The sequence below is a fragment of the Mastigoproctus giganteus genome, chromosome 1 (genome assembly GCF_048544385.1).
Source record: "Mastigoproctus giganteus isolate SK-2022 chromosome 1, ASM4854438v1, whole genome shotgun sequence".
Classification (NCBI taxonomy): domain Eukaryota; kingdom Metazoa; phylum Arthropoda; class Arachnida; order Uropygi; family Thelyphonidae; genus Mastigoproctus; species Mastigoproctus giganteus.
In genome coordinates, this window is record NC_143575.1 from 149912582 (window position 1) to 149933129 (window position 20548).

The 20548-nt window shown below is 37.2% G+C and overlaps 1 protein-coding gene across 1 annotated transcript in view; it reads left to right on the forward strand.

Annotated features, from left to right (window-relative positions):
* Positions 1-20548, forward strand: part of LOC150091193 (integrin alpha-9-like) — a 295920-nt gene that overhangs the window by 95454 nt on the left and 179918 nt on the right. Inside the window, exon 4 of the mRNA XM_090389494.1 lies at positions 17300-17426. Coding sequence (XP_090245620.1) covers positions 17300-17426 — 127 coding nt within the window. The remainder of the gene's footprint in view (positions 1-17299; positions 17427-20548) is intronic.

A 20548-nucleotide genomic window follows, 5' to 3' on the forward strand; every position in this document is an offset into this window, starting at 1 on the left:
GATAACCAGATCAAGAGTATTACTCTCTCTGGTTGCCTCTCTAACATGTTGCTGTAGAAAACAGTCATCCAATTAATCCAGAAAAGTCTTGCTATTGTGTGAGTGACCAAACAAGTTCCAGTAAATATCCGGAAAGTTAAAATCCACCATTATAAGATATTACTGTCCCACTCTATTTCTCTGTACAGGTGTTCATGATCAGAGGCATCAGGCCTATAACACACTCCTACTCTCATTTTTGCTTTTCCAGTGCTTAAATCACACGAAACTGACTCAACATTACACCGACCATCTGTATCAACTGAATGCACTTCCTTAGATTTTATGTGTTTATTATCTAACAGCATAACCCCTCTTCCCTTCCTATCCTGTCTATCCTTTCTGTACATATTGTACTCCTCAAATTCCAATTCTGCTATCCTTATATCTGTGTGACACTACGTCTCTGATATCCCAACAATATCTGCCTTTGATGTTTTGACCAGCACTTCAAATTCATCAAATTTATTTACTATACTCCTAGCATTTGGTGTACATGCACCTATTCTTATTCTGAGTTAACCTAACATGGCCCATGTATTTATTTGTTTTCGGGGAATGGTGATGATTCCCACCCCTGTAAAAGCAATCTTTCCTGTTAACAAACACAGACCATGCTGAGAAAAATTCTACCCCAAGAGCTTTGCACAATCTCTCCAGGGCCGAATTGTATATTATGTTTACATTATTTAAAATAACAGCCTGCTAATTTTTCTGTTAATTTTTAGATCCTTAAAAATTACTAATATAATGTAAATATATGCTCTCCTGAATCCAGTCTTTTTATAATATCTAATTTAGTTTCCAATAACATGTTTTTCCAATAGCTTTTCACCTTCTTTGCCCATCTTTAACACTACCTAAGTCTAACTAATTTTATTTCTTTGAGGCTGTTTAAAAAAAAAAAGGCAGTTCATACACCTACACAGTAAACTAAAATCAATTACTTGGACACAACATTGCACATAAATAATACATGAATGAAAACTGACCGTAAATTAAAACTGAACTTTGAAAACAAGTTCAGTTTTGATTTACAGCCAGTGTGCAGCTAAAAGCAACTCCCTGTCAGGAAATGACAGTTCCTAAAGAGAACTTTTACAAGCACCTCTTCAATGATCTTCAATTAATTAGAACCCCAGAGTAGGCACTCCCTTTCCCATATAACATCACTGGTGGGAGGATGTAAAAAGTATATTTTTGTAATATGCAATAAATGGGCACATGACTGTAGCATTTTACAGCTGTTGGCATAGGAAACTGGTGCCAGTACAAACAGCCACAGAAAATTAACATGAAAATAATATGCCCATGAGTAATTAAGAGATGTAAATTACTCAAAGGCACAACCAGCACAGCCTCAACGCATTTCTCATATTTTGATTTTAGATCCACTGTAACAAGAATTTGCAAAAATCAATGGACACTACTAATATGGCAATCCCAGTCTCAAAACACATTTCTGCAATTCAAATCTGAACTGAAACTGGCACTCTAGCTTTTGTTCGAATAGACAGGAGGTCATCCTGGTTAGGGCCAGTATTGGACACGCTCGGGTTACTCACCTTTTTTTCTACTTACAGGAGATGATCCTCTTCAATGTAGGTGCTGCCATGCTCCCTTTGCAATAAAGCATATACTCAGCATTCACCCTATATAATGCCCATCTGACCTGCTTCAGATCTCTCCTTAATTACAGGATTCTTTATCACTCTGCCATATTATAGGAGATGATGCACATCACTCAGATTTTTTTTCTTTCTAAAAAATGAATCTGTTTAACTGATTTATTTTTAAATAAATCTGATTCTAGATTTTCTTTTGACACATCTGGCCTTATGTTTAAAAAAACATAATTAAAAAAAGTAACCTTGACACAGTAGATTGGTTACAATCAACTTTTGCAGGTATATATTGATTAGAAAGCCCTCTATATTATCAAAAACAATAATTGCGCTTTTGTTCTTATTCGATAGTGGTATGCCACACTGCTGCCGAATAGGAAGTGAACACATCTAGCAGCAGGTAGATGCTTTTATAAACAAGATGCAGTACCATTCTAATATTACAAAATGATGCATTACCAGACTAGTTTTACAGGATGATGTAACTGTATTTTAAGATGACATAATTCTACTTTCAGAGGAAGTTATTAAGGAAATATTAAATTTTAAGATGATGGTGCAATTTATGTGGGTGCTACTATTGTTGAATTTAATTTGACAATTGAAACATTGAATAATGAACAATTAAATTTATAAAATTTACAGAGTTGCATATCTATGCCATCTTGGTCTAATCTCAGTTGATTTGTTTAAATGTTCATTAAAGTCTGGAAAGTTTTAAATCATTCTATCACTTTTGACTTTGAAAAATATTTACTTATATTTTGCTGAATTTCTCTTTTCTACTTGCTCTCTTTTATAGAGGTTGGCTCTTATATCATTGACTGCTGCTAACATATTTGCTGGAAACATTCCTTTTATGATGGCAAAATTTGGCAACTTATTAGAAGGGATGGGCAAATGAAGTGGACAATTTTTTTTTCCTTCTCTTTAATGCTGTATAAGCTTACTTTTTTATTGATACTAAATTGTGGTGGATTAGATTTCACCATCCAGGCTTCTCCTATGGCTATCCATCTTTAAAAAAGAGACCTACTACTGAGAGAATAATGGGCTTTTGTTTTCACTTGGCAGCTCTCTGCAATACTATAAGTCAGTGTTTCTCAAACTGTGTTCAGCGGAACACTAGATGAGATGTCAACAATTGTTCCGCAAAAAATCATAATTAATAATTGCAAAAAAAAAAAATAAATAAATAAAAAAATAATAATAAATTTTGCATATTTGTAGTGTACACACTTTTGTATCATTATAATATTTAACATAATTTGTTTTTTCGGTTATTAATATACTGGCATAGACTAATAATCAAATAGACTGCGGAACACTATTTTTGTGGGCTTTGCATAGAAAAGTATGAAGTATGTGTAGAGGTAATGACATCTACGAAAAAGTAGAACATGGTGATCTAGTATGCTATTCGTATGCGATTTAGCCTGGAGTACACGGGTTGAAGGAGAGGAAGAAGTGAACCAATATCATAACTAAACTCACTTGTATAAATTTTTTTTTTGATAATTATTAGTATTTCGAAATATTATTATTAAAATATGTGACCATAGATTTGTGGTTGAAAAAAGGAACTTTAAAATGAGAAGCAAAGTACTTCTAGTAGTGCAACTGTGGTCGATGAAAACGAACACAATATTGGCACACTTCAAAGTGAGGATGAACAATCGCAGCCTTTTGTTCCCCAAAAATCCGAAGTGAAAAAACAGGAACCAACTAATAAAAGACCAAAACGAAAGTATAATGACAGTTATTTGAATTTTGGCTTTACATGTGTTGGAAATAAAGATGCTCCTCATGCACACTGCGTCATATGTAATAAAATATTAGCAGCAGTTCTTTGACTTCCGCTAAACATTTTACTAAGTGTTCCGTGAATATGTTGTGAGATGAAAAGTGTTCTGTGACTAAAAAAAGTTTAGGAAACGCTGCTATAAGTTATTTCTCCAATGTGTGTCCCAGGAATGTTCATGTATACTGGATTATAAGTTTCCAATATGACTACTTGACATAATATTTTCCACATTGGCGATCAGTATAGTAAATTGTGACCTGCACTTCTGGGGATTGGCATAGGGAGGAAGCTCTGAGTATCTGCTTGAGCCTTCTGTTGTTAACATTTGACAACAGGAAGCTCAAGTTCAGAGGCTGTAAACCTGAATTTCAGCTTCCAAGGTTACCCTGGGCTGCAAGGGTAACCTTGCAATTTTTGACATCTCTTTATATTTGTAATTGCAATAAAGAGATGCCTTTGGTTTTGGGGCAAGCTCTTGGTCTAGAAGTTGGAGGCTGCAAAAATTATTGATGTGAATGTGTTATGAAGATCCAAAATGGAATGTGAAATATATATTCACATATTTATTAATTTGTTAATTGAGGCTCGATTAATTACAATACACTTTGCAGGCTTTTCAAAAATTTTCCAAAAAATTATTCCAGAGAAGATTAGTACTGCTTGAACTTGAGGAAAGAACAGTAGAAGACTTACAGACTATTAACATTAATTCTGTGTAACAGTTAAAGATGCTAAAATAAACAGTGTAATTGACCTGGTAGTTAATGATCATCGTGTTCCTTTGTAAACAGGCTAATCTCATTGGACAATTTAATAAATTTTCTGTTTATACTCCGGGATGTCCCGGAGTATGATAGATTGAATACAAGAAACAGCACCATATTCAGTAGTCATGGGCTTGAACCCCGGTCACTCAAGTCATGTGTACTTGGGCACCCGCACGCCTGACCACTAGGCTATGGTGGCCTACAATTTTATGTAGTTATTTGTGACCATATTGTTATTTGTCTTCATCTCATGTTGACTTCATAAGATCAGTGGTCCTTGTGCCATGTTTGGTCTTATGACTCATTATGCCATGTGCTTGTCCTGTGGTTCCTTGTGCTGTAACTTATATTTCTGTAATATCATATGAATCTGTATATTATCTCTATATCATATGAATCTGTATATTATCTGTATATATCATATGAATCTGTATATTATCTGCATATCATATAAATCTGTATATTATATGTATATTATATGAATCTGTATATTATCTGTATATCATATGAATCTGTATATAATATATATGTGTGTAGTGGAGTTAACTTGCTACACTGGAGCGAATATTATTATGGTAGACAGGGTGGATGCAGGATGAGTGATACCATTCTGTGGGCGACTGTGGAGGAGATGAGTGGTACCATTCTGGTGGGAAAACCCTGTGAATGGGGTTCTAAAGAACTTCACAATACATCCTCCAGATGCCTCTTCCGCTAATTGATGATTCTCTAATACTAAGAGTATTTGCCGTATAGTGCAAAGAAGCCACAGGCTTTTGCTGTACTGGCAAAAAACAAAACAAAAAACAACCAAGTAGATAAGAAAACACAAATTATATGCTCCCCTCCTCACACAGGTAAGTATCCAGCTGACATTTGAATTTATTCAAACTGTTAGCTTCAACTACCTGTGAGGGCACTTGTCACTGGCTAAAAGAAAACTTCCTACAATCTAATCTAAACCTCAAGCCCTGTAATTTGGATTTATAATTCCTAAGTCTGGAATTTTTTAGAACAGTGAGCATTCCACCTTCATTAATTTTACTAATTCCTCTCAGAGCCTTATAGACTTCAATCAGATCACCTCTGAGGTGCCTGGTTGCCAAGCTCTTTTGCACACATAATCAGAGTCTTTCCTCATACAGTCATCCTTCTTCTGATCTCACCATTTGAGTTGCCAATCTTTGGACCCTTTCAAGAAGCTCTATGTCTTTTTTCAGATGAGGTCCCAATACTTGAACACAGTATTCCAAATGTGGCCTTAATATTGCCGGTAGAACACCATGGTCTTTCCTGCCTGCCTGTTTACACTGTTCAGAAAACTTCATATCTACCCATAATGTACCTCCCAGATCCCTTTCTTCCTCCACTGTTTTTAATTCAATCTCACCAAGTGTATAACTTATTTTGGGGTTGCTATTCCCCAAGTGTAAGACCTTGCATTTAGTAGCATTAAAACATAGCTGCCACTTCTCTATCTTTGAAGGCTTTTCAAGTCATCCTGGCACGGATCATTAACAACTCTGCAAATATTTATGCCATCTGAAAATTTTGACATCACACCTTCTATCCCTTCATCATTGTCATTTATGAAAATGAAAAACAACAGTGGTCCAAGAATCGATCCTTGAGGTACCCCTCTCCTTACATTATTATTATTATTAGTCATATGGTGCCTGAGGCTTTTGCTCAGCTGCCAAAAAAAAATTTCTGAGTTACCCTGAGAAAGAGAGAGAGAGAGAGAGAGAGAGAGAAAAAAAACAGGAGCCAGAAATAGAAGGGAATCACTAAGAAAGAGAAGAATGATGATATCCAGCTCAGGACCCTGGGTAAGCCAAATCCATACTCACCAGTTGCGAGCCCTGGGGTTGTTACACTAATCTGAAGAATATCTATTAATGACTACCCTCTGCTTTCTGTCCTCTAGCCACCCAGCAATTCATCTTAGAATCTTACCACTAATACCAACCTGTTCAAGCATATACAGTAACCTCTGATGAGGGACTGAGTCAACATGGTTTACTTGGATTTTGCTAAAATCCAAGTAAACCATGTTGAAATTATTCCCTAAATCCAGCTCATAAATCTTCTAAACCTGTGTCAAAATAGCCTATTAAGTTAGTTAAGTATGATTTACCGTTAACAAATCCATGTTGTGTGTCCTTCAGAATGCCATATCTATCTAAGTTTCCCTGGATTGTACTTAATCACTGCCTCTTAGATTTTTCTTACCACTGAAATTGGACTAACTCGTCTGTAGTTACCAACCGCACTCTCAAAAACACTTATGTATTGGTGATACATTGGCACTTCTCCAATCCAAAGGACCTCCCCTGAGTTCAAAGGTGCCCTCATAATTAACCTCAATGGTTCAATACACTCCCTCATGCTCTCCCTCAAAACTACAGGGTATATGCTATGAACTCTAGGAGTCTTTCTTGCCTTTATGCTCAAACGTTTTTCAAGTAAACAGTCATTTGTAATGATGACATTAATAATTTCATATGGCTCAGCCTCACTGGCACAGCCTCTTCTCAGCTGAAGTATCTTTCTTCAATAAAGACAGATGCAAAGTACCTGTTCAATTCATCCACAACATCAGCTCGGTTAGCATTAGCATTAGTAGAGGCATATGATGCAAGAAAGCAAGCTTATGCAGCATCAGCCAAAAAAAAAAAAAAAAAAACCCCCTTCCACTTCATCCCTCCGTTCGTTCGAAATACCTGTCCAGCTAAGCCTTAAATTTATTTATGCTATCAACTTCCAGAACAAGGGATGGAAGTATGTTCCACCAACCAACTACCCGCTGGCTAAAGGCAAATTTCCGCACATTTATCCTTCATCTGTCTTTCCTCAATTTGAATTTATGCCCTCTCAGGTGATTATTCTGAGCAAGAGGAAGAATCCCATCGGCTTTGAGCATACTCAAACCATTCAAGGCTTTATACACCTCTGTCAGATCACCTTGCCTGTGCCTAGTCTCCATACACTGTAATTTGCAAAACTTAAGCCTTTCTTCATAAGAGCAACCCATTGTTCCCTTCATTAATCTTGTTGCCCTCCTCTGTACTCGTTCCAGCAGCTCTACATCCTTTTTGAAATGAGGTCTGCAGACTTGTATACAGTACTCAAGGTGTGGCCTGACCATTGCCTTATACAAGGGAATAATCACCTCCTTATCCCTGCTAGAAAAATTCCTGTATAATCATTGACAAGACACCATGAGCTACTCTTGCAGCCCATCTGCACTGCTCAGAGAACTTCATATCTGCCTGCACAATTACCCCCAGGTCCTTTTCGTTCTCTACCACTGTCAGTGTAGTACCACAGACTTGATACGTTGCTCTGGGGGTTGCTGTTTCCCATGTGTAGTACTTTACATTTGTCAATGTTAAACTTCATTTGCCATCTCTCAGCCCATCTGCTCAACCTTTCCAGATCCTGTTGCAGCAGCAGCAGCATAGTGTCAGTAGTGTCCTTAACAACCCTGCCAACTTTTGTATCATCTGCAAACTTGGATATTAAGCTTGATATACCATCATCAATATCATTTATAAATACAGAAAACAACAGTGGACCCAACACTTAACCCTGAGGGACTCCACTAATAACAGTCCACAATGAGCAGTATCAATTGATTAACACTCTTGTCTTCTCCCCCTCAACCATCCCTTTATCCATAGCAGTAATTTGCCTCCAATGCACACACTGCTCCAATTTGTGCAGCAGTCTTCCATGTGCAACAGTATCAAAAGCCTTTCTAAGATCCAAATATATAATATCAAAGTTATTCCCTGCATCCAGTTGTTTTGTGACTGCATCATAGTATCCAATCAAATTGGTCAGGCAAGACTTTCCCTTAACAAAACCATGCTGTGTCCGAGCTATAACTGAAGTCTTGTCTAGATGATCCTGCAGTGCTTCTTTAACCAGTGCCTCTATTAATTTTTCTGGAACAGAAGTTCAACTCACAGGTTTATAATTACTTGTGTCAGCCTTTGATCTTCATTTGCACATCTCCAGTCCATGGGTACCTCCTCTGAGTCCTCTCATAATTATGGCTAAGGGTTTGCTTACTCCCTTTGCTGCATCCTTTAATATAACTGAATTGATCCCATCCACCCCGGTGCCTTTTTTATGTTTATCCTCAACAATTTCTCCTTCACCTTACTCTCAGTTATTACAAAATCATATAGCTCCCTGCCAGAGTTTACTTTACCTCTGGCATTCCCCTTCCTGAATAACTCCTCATGTGTGAATGTATATGCAAAATACTCGTTTAGTTCGTTAGCCACCTGAGCAGGATCCTCAACTGTTGAACCATTAATATCCAGTGGACCAATCTGATTCATCCCTTTCCTTCTAGAGTTTACATAAGTAAAGAACTCTTTTCTGTTTTTCTTTGCATCCTTTGCCAAGAATTTCTCATAATCTGCCTTTGACTGCCTAATCTCCTTTGTGACTTGGTTACAGACCAGCTTATATCTATCATAGGCTTCATGTCAACTATTAATTTATATGTATCCCATGCATTTTTCTTCTCTACCATATGTCTCATTAGTTCATCTGACATCCATTTAGGCCTAAACCTTGAACAATATTTCTTAGTTGGTATGTAAAGCCTAGTAGCGTCCAAGATAAGTTCTTTGAATGCTTCCTATTTTGAATTTGCTGTTGCTAACATCATCAGTTGGTCCCACTGTATAGAATTTAAATTCTGTCTCAGACCATTGTAGTCGCCTTTACGAAAGCAAAAACTCTTCCCTTTACCCCTGATAGCAGCTACCTCTTTGAGTAAATCCCACTTCAGCACACTGTGATCACTGCCACCTAGTGGTTTGTTTATCTGCAGATTCTTCATGCATGAAGAGTCACTACTGATGATCAGATCAAGAGTATTACTCCCTCTGGTTGCCTCCCAAACATGCTACGTCTCTGATATCCCAACAATATCTGCCTTTGATGTTTTGAGCAATACCTCAAATTCATCAAATTTATTTACCAAACTCCTAGCATTGGTGTACACGCAAGTATACATGCACATTACGTGTACCGCAATGACTCCCACCAGTCTCTGAAATACCCTGCATCTTGTTTTCCAGGCTGCTGCTCATTCCAATAGAAGCAGTGCAAGAATAACTTTCACCTCTACCAGTGGCCACTTTTAAGCTAATAATCCTTGTATCCCCCCAAGCTAGCAGTTTTCCGACCCACCTAACACTGCCTCGAAAGCATCAGCAAATATTCTTGCACCCTTTCTATTTAAGTGTATCCCATCCCTGTATAAGCAGTCTCTCCTGTTAACAAGTACAGACCAGGCTGAAAAATTCTGTCCCTTGAGCCTTGCACAATCTTTCCAGGGCTGAATTGATCGACAAGGCTCTCATCATATACTCCCTCCTGTCGTGTCTGGGCAGAATTGCAGACACTTTCAAATTCAACTCATATTCACGGCTTTTTTTCAACAGTCACCTGTACTTGTTAAGTAATTTCGCCGGTCTCCTATTCTTAATATCATTAGTGCCAACATGTTCAACTATATCACCTTTTGTGCTCTTAAAAGAGGATATCCGCTCTACAACGTCATCAACCTTTGCCCCTGGCAGACAGGATAATTGTACATCAGGGTGGAACAGGTCCTGGTCCTGTTCCACCTATCCTTTTTACATACCATGTTCCCCATTTCCCCGACAATAGAGTCACCAACAACTACTAGTTCCTGTTTGGCCAGTGCATTCTGCCTTGGGGGGGGGGGGTTGCCGCTGACCAATTTCAATCTCTGGTGTTGATGAGTCCAGCTGAGAGCTTCATGGGCCCCTCAATTTAGATCCTTCGAGGTCATCCACCCTGTCCTTTAAACTCTCATATAGGTCCATAACAACGCTGAGTTGTTGCCTGATTTCCTTACACTCCTTACATCGCGCGTGCGCACACACAAAGACATCCCCATCGCAATATCATGTCCTGTACCCGATTGCTCTACAAACATCAAGAAAGAAGTAGTGCATTTTAAAAGGCTGTGATTCAGAGGGCAACTACCCCCCTCAGTACTCCCCTGAGCCACAGCACTTCCATTAGCTTGAGCCTTTTGCTTTGCTGCTCTGGTCGGAGTCATGATTACGATTTAATTTCAATAAAATTTCAATTTCAGTACAAAATTATAACCCTAAACTTGTATCCCAATGCAGTTATAACGCTATCTATATTTTTCTGAATCGAGTATTATCTACGAGTTCCGTTTATATAACTTCCGTATCAAGTTATGTATTAATTAATTATGTTACATTTGTAAAATCTAAGTCGTTATATGTATTTAGTCGTTATATGTTAAAAAGTACAATTTTATTGACAATGAAGTTTAACAAGATTAATAGATTTTCCTGATTATTTGACAATATTATATTATATACAATACTATACTAAGCTAACGCTATCTAGTTCGGGATATAATGTTGTATCAAATAACAATGGCTGCAAATTACGAACGGTAAATCTACGGACACTTAAGTATTAATTAACTTCCAAATCTTGCTGTCTCGATTCAGAATAAACTAGGGATCCTGACTAGTTTATAAGCTGCTTATAGAAAATAATTTAATATAACAATTGGTCAATAAACGGCTAAATATAGCTAAAAAACTTCTCGTTCAGCGGAGCTGCAACTTTTAACACGTGGGTTGTCTAAGACTTTCCCACACCCAGTGTACAAGGGTCCATCTGATTCGCTTTTTTCTTCCTTGTATTCACATACATGAAAAATTTGCCGACCCGGCTAGGTAAAGTGCCTGCCTAGCAATCCAAAGGTCGTGGGTTCGAATCCCGCCTCGGGCTTGGATCAAAGTACACCAAAAAACCTTGGTAGGTGAATTATGGCCACAGAAGCCGATGCGCCAACAACTACAAAAAAAAAACATGAAAAATTCCTTGTCCCCATTCTTTGCTCTTTTAGCTAATGCTTTCTCATACACAACCTTGGTCTCCCTGACCTTATTTGTGATACTGTTACAGATCAACTTGTACCTTTTATGGGCATCAGTACTTTTCATCACTGTGCAACTGTCCTCCCATGCTATCTTTTTCTGCTCTATTTGACCACCCATTTTGGCATCCTCCTCCTGCAATATTTTCTCAAAGGTATATATGCATTCATGGCTTCTTTAATTTTTGTTTTAAAAGTATTCCATGATTCCATTGCATTTGCCAACCCTCGGCAATCCACCCAGTTCACAGATGCCATATAGTGCCTTAAACTGTCATAGTTGCCTCTTCTGATGTTACAACTCATGCCTTTACCTTTAACTACTGCAGTATCTTTTTTCATGTTCCAGCTGACAATTGCATGATCACTTCCTGACAATGGTTCCTGTAGTTTAAGCCCCGTGATATCATCTGATTCATTAGTAATGATGAGGTCAAGAATATTCTCACCCCGTAGTACTTTCTCTAACGTGCTGGTACAAATAATAATCATCTAGTTTATTTAAAAAAAGTTTTTCCCCATTGTGAGTTTCCCTCCCACTTATTCCAATCAATCTGGGGCAGATTAAAGTCACCCATAATTCATACTTGCTTGCCCATTCCATCTGCATGTAAAGACTCTCGTCATATTCTTCACAACCTTCTGGTCTATGGATTACTCCCACTCTCATTGTTCCTTTGCTTCCGACTAACTCACATCACACAGATTCTATGCCGGCAGATGTAACTTCAGACTCAGCAAAATCTCTTTTCATGCTCAGGTTGCTTTTGATAAGAAGCATGACCCCTCCATCCTTTCTATCTTCCTTATCTTTCATAAATGCATTATACATACCGTGGCACCTGTTAGCCCCATTATATCAGCATTAGTTTTCCTAATCGGGAGTTAAAATTCAGCCATTTTATTAACCTCAACTGTCTACCCTACTATAGACACAGTTGAGACTAAGCAATCTCAATGTTTCAAATGAGAGGAAAGATATAGCTTGGGATACCACCCTGATACACCTCTTGAAAATATTTAGGTTTGTATCCTAAGCTAAATGTTCCCTCTCATTTGAAACATTGCTACCCTCAGAAAATCTCATTAACATCAGCATTTGTGGCAACAAACAAAAATTCATTCAGAGAAGTTTTTGAAGAGACTGCTGATGCTTTCATGCAGGCTTGTATTGGAGAATTTGGGGTTTCAGTTGAGGGTTAGACTGCCAATGAGCCTGTTGGATTGCATTGTGGTTGCTTCCTTAATGGATGACGTGGTGCAGTGGTGTTATTGTAGTTCCAGGGACTATACATAGAGACTGATTGAAGTATTCTCCTTTACTGCTAACTGCTCTACTGTTGTGACTGTTCAGGTTTGAGGAAAGGTTGACTTCATTGTGACCACAATTCCTAGTTTAGACTTCTACTTCCTGGATTGGACTTCCTTTCATTTCAGATCTTCATAGTGGATTCACAAATGTCAATTGAATCCTTGAAGATCATCTCAACCTTATGTTGTGACTTTATAGTATCAGATACCTTCATGGTATTGTGTTGTGATGTTGTGATTCCCTCTACAAGGGAATCTGAGATAATTGTACATCAACCTTGTTCAGTGGTACAGAATTGTAAATAGGTTGTGGAATTGTCAGGAGAGCTGGCTGGGATTGCACAGTATAATAAATAAAAAAATAATAATTATTATTATTTGTTAATAGTAATTAATAGAGGCCTTATTTACTGAACCTAAAGAACTTATTTTTGAAGAATGAAATGACAAACTGAATGGATATTTTGCATCTACATTTTCACACGAGGAATTTTTTAGCAAAGGGATTGCCAGAAGTATATTAAAATGTAACAGAAAGATGAATAACACCTGCAAGAAGATCTGATTATTGGGTTTAAGGCTCTGAATGGATTGAGTTAGCTAAATGATGATGGAATCATTTGTTCTCTCATGCATATAGCATGTAAGAACAAATTCAAATTGAGGAAGGATGGTTGCAGGATAGATGTGTGGAAATTTGTCTTCAGCAGGGAGTTAATTGTCAGAAAAAACTTCCATCTGGTGTTGTACAAATTGATAGTTTTAATAAATTGAATGAAGAAATAGACAAACTGTTAGAGAAATGGACAGGTGATATGGGAAGTATAGTGTTTTTTTTTTTCTGGTTGATGCTGTGTAAGGTTGCTTTCTTTCATCATTTGCCACTATTAATATTGATACTAACCCCATCGATGCATTGGTGACTTTTTTAAATTTTGTATTTTTCATCTGTTTTCATTAGCTTAGTGTTGAGAAAATGTTTTGTTTTATTTCCTTACTTAATTTAATTTCCTTTATGAACTTAGTCAATGTTAATTTCTTTTTGACATCTAGACATTTATGGAAAAATTAACATTTTTTTGCTAAGGGTGTTTGCTATATAATGAATAAAGACTTGAGCCTAGTCAGTGTAGTCTTGAACTGGTCAGTGTATGCAGGTGGCATATGTGTTCAGACAGATGTCATAATACACACACCTGCATATGTATTCTGACAGTTGTGGATACCTATTTGCCACTGCCTGGGATGTTATGGGAAGGTGAAGGGTAGGTATTCTGGTGGCCCTGCTCTTCTTCCTGACAGCTTGTAACCTGTCATTGATGTTAAACATGATCCCATCATAGAACTTGGTTAGTAGCTGTATTGCTGAAAACCAATCCCTCCAAGTCGAGTTCATGATATATTTACTGAGGAAAAATCCATCCTCACTCCAGCCTTTGGTCAGCAGTATCCTCACATGGAGATCTAGGGGTTGTATTCAACTACAAACTGTTTAATGCACACACAGAGATGGTACTAACATGTATTTCAAGACTCTGATAGATAGCAAAGCAACATCTATATATCACTGATAAAATGACAACTATGAGGTATATTAGAACATATAATAACATTAGCTTTAGCAAAGGCACATGATGCAAGAAAGCAAGCTTATATAGAATCACCAAAAAAAAAAAAAAAAAAAACACCCTTATTTCACCCATCCACTCGCTCCAAATGTTTGTCAACTTCTGCCTTAAATCTATTTAAGCTATCAACTTCTACAATGACAGATAGAAGTTTGTTCCAGCAATCAACCACCCGCTGGCTAAAGGCAAACTTCCGCACATCTATCCTACAACTGTCTTTCCTCAATTTGAATTTATGCCCTCTTGGTGGATTATTCTGAGCAAGAGGAAGAATCCCATCAGCATTGAGCATGCTCAAACCATTCAAGGCTTTATGCACCTCAATCAGATCACCTTGCAGGTGCCTAGTCTCCAGACACTGTAATTTGCAAAACCTAAGCCTTTCTTCATAAGAGCAACCCTTGTTGCATTCACTAATCTTGTTGGCATTCTCTGTGCTCGTTCCAACAGCTCTACATCCTTCTTAAAATGAGGCCTCCAGACCTGTGTACAGTACTCAAGGTGTGGTCTGACCATTGCCTTATACAAGTGGATAATCACCTCCTTATCCCTGCTAGAAAAATCCCTGTATATCATTGACAAGATACCATGAGCTACTCTTACAGACCGTCTACACTGCTCAGAAAACTTCATATCTGCCTGCACAATTACCCCCAGGTCCTTTTCATTCTCTACCACTGTCAGTGTAGTGCCACAGAGTTGATACGTTGCTCTGGGGTTGCTGTTTCCCATATGTAGTGCTTTACATTTGTCAATGTTAAACTTCATTTGCCACCTCTCAGCCCATCTGCTCAACTTTTCTAGATCCTGTTGCAGCAGTGTACTGTCATTAGTGTCAATAACAACCCTGCCAACCTTCGTATCGTCTGCAAACTTGGACATTAAACTTGATATACCATCATCAGTATCATTTATAAATTCCGAAAACAACAATGGACCCAACACTGAATCCTGAGGGACTCCAGTAATAATGTTTGTCCACCTTCAGTGCCACACTGCTTCAATTTGTGCAGCAGTCTTCCATGTGCAACAGTATCAAAGGCTTTTCTAAGATCCAAATATATGATATCAAAGTTAATCTTTGCATCCAGTTCCTTTGTGACTACATCATAGTACCCAATCAAATTAGTCAGACAAGACTTCCCCTTAACAAACCCATGCTGTGTCTGAGCTATAACTGAAGTCTTGTCTAGATGATCCTGCAATGCTTCTTTAACCAATGCCTCCATTAATTTCCCAGGAACAGAAGTTAAACTAACAGGTCTGTAATTACCTGTGTCTCCCTTTGATCCTCCTTTGTGAATTGGGGTCACATTTGCACATCTCCAGTCTGTGGGTACCTCCCCCTGAGTCCAGGGAAGCTCTCATAATTATGGCTAAGGGTTTGCTTACTTCCTTTGCCACATCCTTTAATATAACCGGATAGATTCCATCTACTCGAGGTGCCTTTCTTGTGTTTATCTTCAACAATTTCTCCTCCACTTTACTCTCAGTTATTACAAGATTATCTAACTTACTGCCAGATTTGAATTCACCTCTGGCATTCTCCTCCCTGATTAACTCCTCATGTGTGAATGTCGATGCAAAATATTCATTTAGTTTGTTAGCTATCTGAGCAGGATCACCAACAGTTGAACCATCGATATCAAGTGGACCGATCTGATTCATCCCCTTCCTTCTAGTGTTTACATAAGTAAAGAACTCTTTCCTGTTTTTCTTTGCATCCTTTGCCAAAGATTTCTCGTAATCTGAGTTTGCCAGCCTAACCTCCTTTTTAACGTGGTTACAGACCAGCTTATATCTATCATAAGCTTCTGTGTCACATGTTAATTTATATGTATCTCATGCATTTTTCTTCTCTGTCACATGTCTATTTAGTTCATCTGACATCCATTTAGGCCTAAAACTTGAACAATATTTCTTTGTTGGTATGAAACGCCTAGTAGCTTTCAAGATTAATTCTTTGAATGCTTCCCATTTTGAATTTGCTGTTGGTAACACCATCAGTTGGTTCCACCGTATAGAATTTAAATACTGTCTCAGACTCCCGAATTGTTCCACCTTTACTCTATACAGCTGAGATCTGGGCACTTACTTCAGTGCAAACTGGCAACAATTAAACCACATTTTGCTGCAGAATTTTGGCTCCCAAATTGAGATAACAAGAAACACAACCTTCCAGCTCAAATTCACACACCTGAGCTATCCCTCACACTGGGAATTCCATGGCATCTCAGCTTAATTGATGCCCAGTTCTTCCTAGCAGCAGCAGCAGCAGTCATGATAATTACGGAATAATCTCTAAGCCTTAGTTCTGGTAGATATGTGGTTAGAGGCTCTCGCTGTCTCTCTTGCTGGCCTAAGTGCCAATCTGGAGCTCTGCCTGTATTCAACATGGCTCAATCTTCCAGACAAATTTTTGCCTCATAAAATACTCAAACAGATACAGAATCTTGATGTTGATCTGAACAAATTCACTGTTGATTGGAGGTACAGAAAAAATAAATTTCTAAATTATCTAACTGATGGATCTAAAAAAATTTAGATCCATCAATAATGGATCTAATTTCCCATAATTCAACTGTTCCTTCAAGTCTGCTAACTTAATAATCAGACATTACCTTTGTGAAGGGTTTTTTCTTATTTGTTCATAATTTTTAAATACTTAAAATATTATATTACTTTTATTTTGTGTCTGAATTTGTTATTTTGTTTATTATGAATCCTCCTGTGTTGGAGGCTGTTAACCTTCAAATTTTGACATCTCCTATATACCGAAATTGCAATAAAGAGATCCTTTTAGTCTAGGAGTTGGAGGCTACATGAATTATTGATGTGAATATGTTAAAAAAATTCCAGAAACAGAATGTGAAATATATATTCACATATTTATTAATCTGTTAATTACTATTTGTTAATAGTGATTAACAGAAGATTTATTTATGAAATTTGAAGATCTTATTTTTGAAGAATATGCCTCCTCCTCCATAGGTTTATATTTGTATAGCATATGACAATGCATGCATTGATGACTTTTTTAATTTGTGTTTTTCATTTATTTTCATTAGCTTAGTACCAAGAATATGCTTTGTTCCTTACTTTGATTCATTTCCTTTATAAACTTAGCCAATGTTGATTTCTTTTAGACATGTGGACATTTATGGAAGAATCAGCATTATAGTCACCATTTTCTTGCCAATGGTGTTTGCTACATATTGAATAAAGACTTGAACCAATCATCTGTTCAGAAATTGGTACCTTTTGTACAAAAATGTAAGTAAAACTAGAAATTCTGTGATAAATAAAAATTTACAAAAATTGATTAGGAAGAACACTGCACTGCAGCATTATAAAAATTTGGAATTTAATGATTTAAAAGTAAATTACATGGCAACATTACATGTTATTGGCAAAATGGTTTTGGAGGGGTGTACTGTGCAATTTAATCTATCTAGTCCCCATTTGTTTAAAATTTCTTAAAACTATGCTATGCAGTTTCAGTATACATGTGGGAGTCATGATTCTGAATCAGTGTTCATTAATATGTTCTCTCTCAGTATACTTTTCATTTTTAGATTATAGAGATAATTTTTACTCAAAAATGAGGTCTGAATATAACACCCTCCTCCAAACGTGCTAAAATATTTGTTACAGTTTTAAAGATAGTGCAATTTTCTCATCACCTATCCCCTCTCCCCAAAAACTATGACTGTCTTATGTAAATGATGTTCTAGAAATTTAGAAATTGCTAGAACTACCACTACCACTGGAGAGAAACTGGATTTGTTCCACAGACATATCAATCAGCTATCACAGAATGACAAGCAAAGATCTGAATTTTCCATGCAGGCATGCAAGGGAGGGAGGGAGGGAGAGGGGGGAAGAGAGAGAGAGAGAGAGAGAGAGAGAGAGAGAGAGAGAGAGAGAGAGAGGCACATTATACAATACATGGTTTTCAAGTGAATGTCATCTTCATTTGGATGGGATGGTAAACAAATCAAATTATTATTGTGATGGGACTTCAGCTTGTTGTTCACATCAGCATATGTATCGGCATCTGAAAGATTTGCATTTATAGGCCAATTTGCATGTAGTGTGGCCTGGAGGTGGGGATCTTATTCCCTCTTCTTATGCTTGGCTAACTACAGCCTCAACTGGATATTAAATTATACAGTCCATTCTGGTTATTTGGGACACATCGGGACTAGTGCATTTTGGCCCGATTAAGCGGCTGCCCCAATTATCCGAAGTTTCACGTAAATAGTTAAAAATACAATGTACTTCCCCCTTTACAATTGGTTCACTGTACAATCAAATCACGTTACGACGAACTCAACATAGTAAAGTACTGTTCAATATATGATGTGCAGTAAGCGCCGGTCATTGTAATCACGTTTGTGAATTGAATTTTAATTCTATTAAACAGCGAATTCTATTAAACAGCATTTCTAATTAGCAAAAATAGGAGGAATATTATCCAGAGGCTATAAAAGCAAAGATATATTAAGCACAAATTTACCTTTTATTACCTTACCAATTAAAAAATTAAATGATACGTAAAAATCGGAAGAATATACGTGATAATCGTAATAATTAATATGTACTGTAATATGTACATATGAACTAATTTTGACATTACTGTTCACTGACATTTTTGGGTGGGGATTAAAATTTAAAACAGTAAAAAGATAAGCAATCAATAACAAAGAACATGGGGCACACAAATTGCAAGTAACACAGTATGTGCAAATGAAAACGGAGTAACGAGTTACAAAGCTTTAAAAATAGGAATGAAGAGTAGATTTGAAAATTAATTTTTTTATATGATTGAAGATTTCATGGAAGTGTAAACACATTTCACCATAATAACTCACAGAATTCCAGCTGTCGGTGTTATCGCAAATTCAGTAAGATCGAATTTACTGTCCGTTTATGATAGATTTCACTAACAGAAAAGCCCAATAAACAGGTGACTGCTAATTGTTTTTATTGTTTTATGGTTGTGACCTCCAGAATTTCGACCGAACCACGTGGTACAGTCGGAGACAATCGTAGGGTAATCTCCAGAGCTGTGGTCTCCTGCCCCGATTAAACGGCATGTTGTCCCAATTAAGCGAAGTAAACCCTGGCTATTTTCTTGATTGGTTTCTGTTTTTTAAGATTTGCCCCAAATAAATGGCTTTGCCGATTAACCGGTGGCCCAAATAACCGGAATCCACTGTATTATTATATTAATAGCTCCCAACCATAACTTATATCTGTTTAAGTGTATCATGGTTGCAGAAGTGTATGTGTGTTCAAGGGCTTATTTGCATATTGTGCAGGTTGAAAAACTCAGAATAACTCGTGGAGGTACCCTACTGCTACATGAGATAGGCTAACTTCAGCCTCAATTATAGAGATGTTAGAAATTCCTCCAATCATTTAGGGGAATTGAACTCCAAAACAAGAGACAAGTGGCAAAATCACTGTGTTGTTAGTGTTTGTTTTCACAGAGGCTGCCTGAATTGAAGAGGAATTTAAAAATTTCGGACAAAAGAACATCCCCACAGTTCCATTCGAAAAAAGTTATGGAGGAAAGTAACCATGTGAGTAACCATGTCAAGTTATGGTTTAATTATTATTATGATGGTTGCAGATTCTGGCAAGTCAGCTTGCTGATGGCATCTAGTGGTTAGTGTTGTGCTTGATTTTTTTTGTACACTGTTTTTTTGCCATTCTGTTATCTTGCACCATTATCACTTTTGTCCCAATTGTAGACAGTTGTGGCTACCTCTCATTCCAGTGGCTTTTTTTTTTTTTTGTGGAACTTTATTAAGGAGAACTTGTTTCCAAAGAATGGGTTGCTTATTCGTTTATAATTTGAATACTGCTTCCCCGATAGAGAAGGATATTGTTACTTATTCTCAGTGGATACCACCACTCAAATGGCTGTTTCAGGACTATTTGGCCTTTCCTTGGTTGGTGGGTAGGTATACTGATGGTATAATAGCTGACAACCCATTTGTGAAATTAAGTCCACCATATGAGAGATGTCAAATGGTGTTTAGTAGTTTAATACTTGATAAAAATTCAAGTCTGAGACTTTTGCCCTGCATTTTTATTAAGGGGCAAAAGTTCATTATGTAGAAGTCCATGAAGATATCATGTTTTTAGAGCACGAAAGTGTTGTTGTTGTTGTTGTAGTTAAGTTTAACGACACATAGGCTGCTGGGGCCATATTGTGTCTTTCTAATGGTGGATATGAAACGATGCCTATATTTTATGGTATATTCCTATCTGATTTAAGTAAGTAAATAGTTCCTTTTTATTAGGATCATCTCCCAGGATCTGCATTAAATTTACTGATGACTGTGTATTAGAAATTGACTTAAAGATGCTTAAGCAGATGGTTT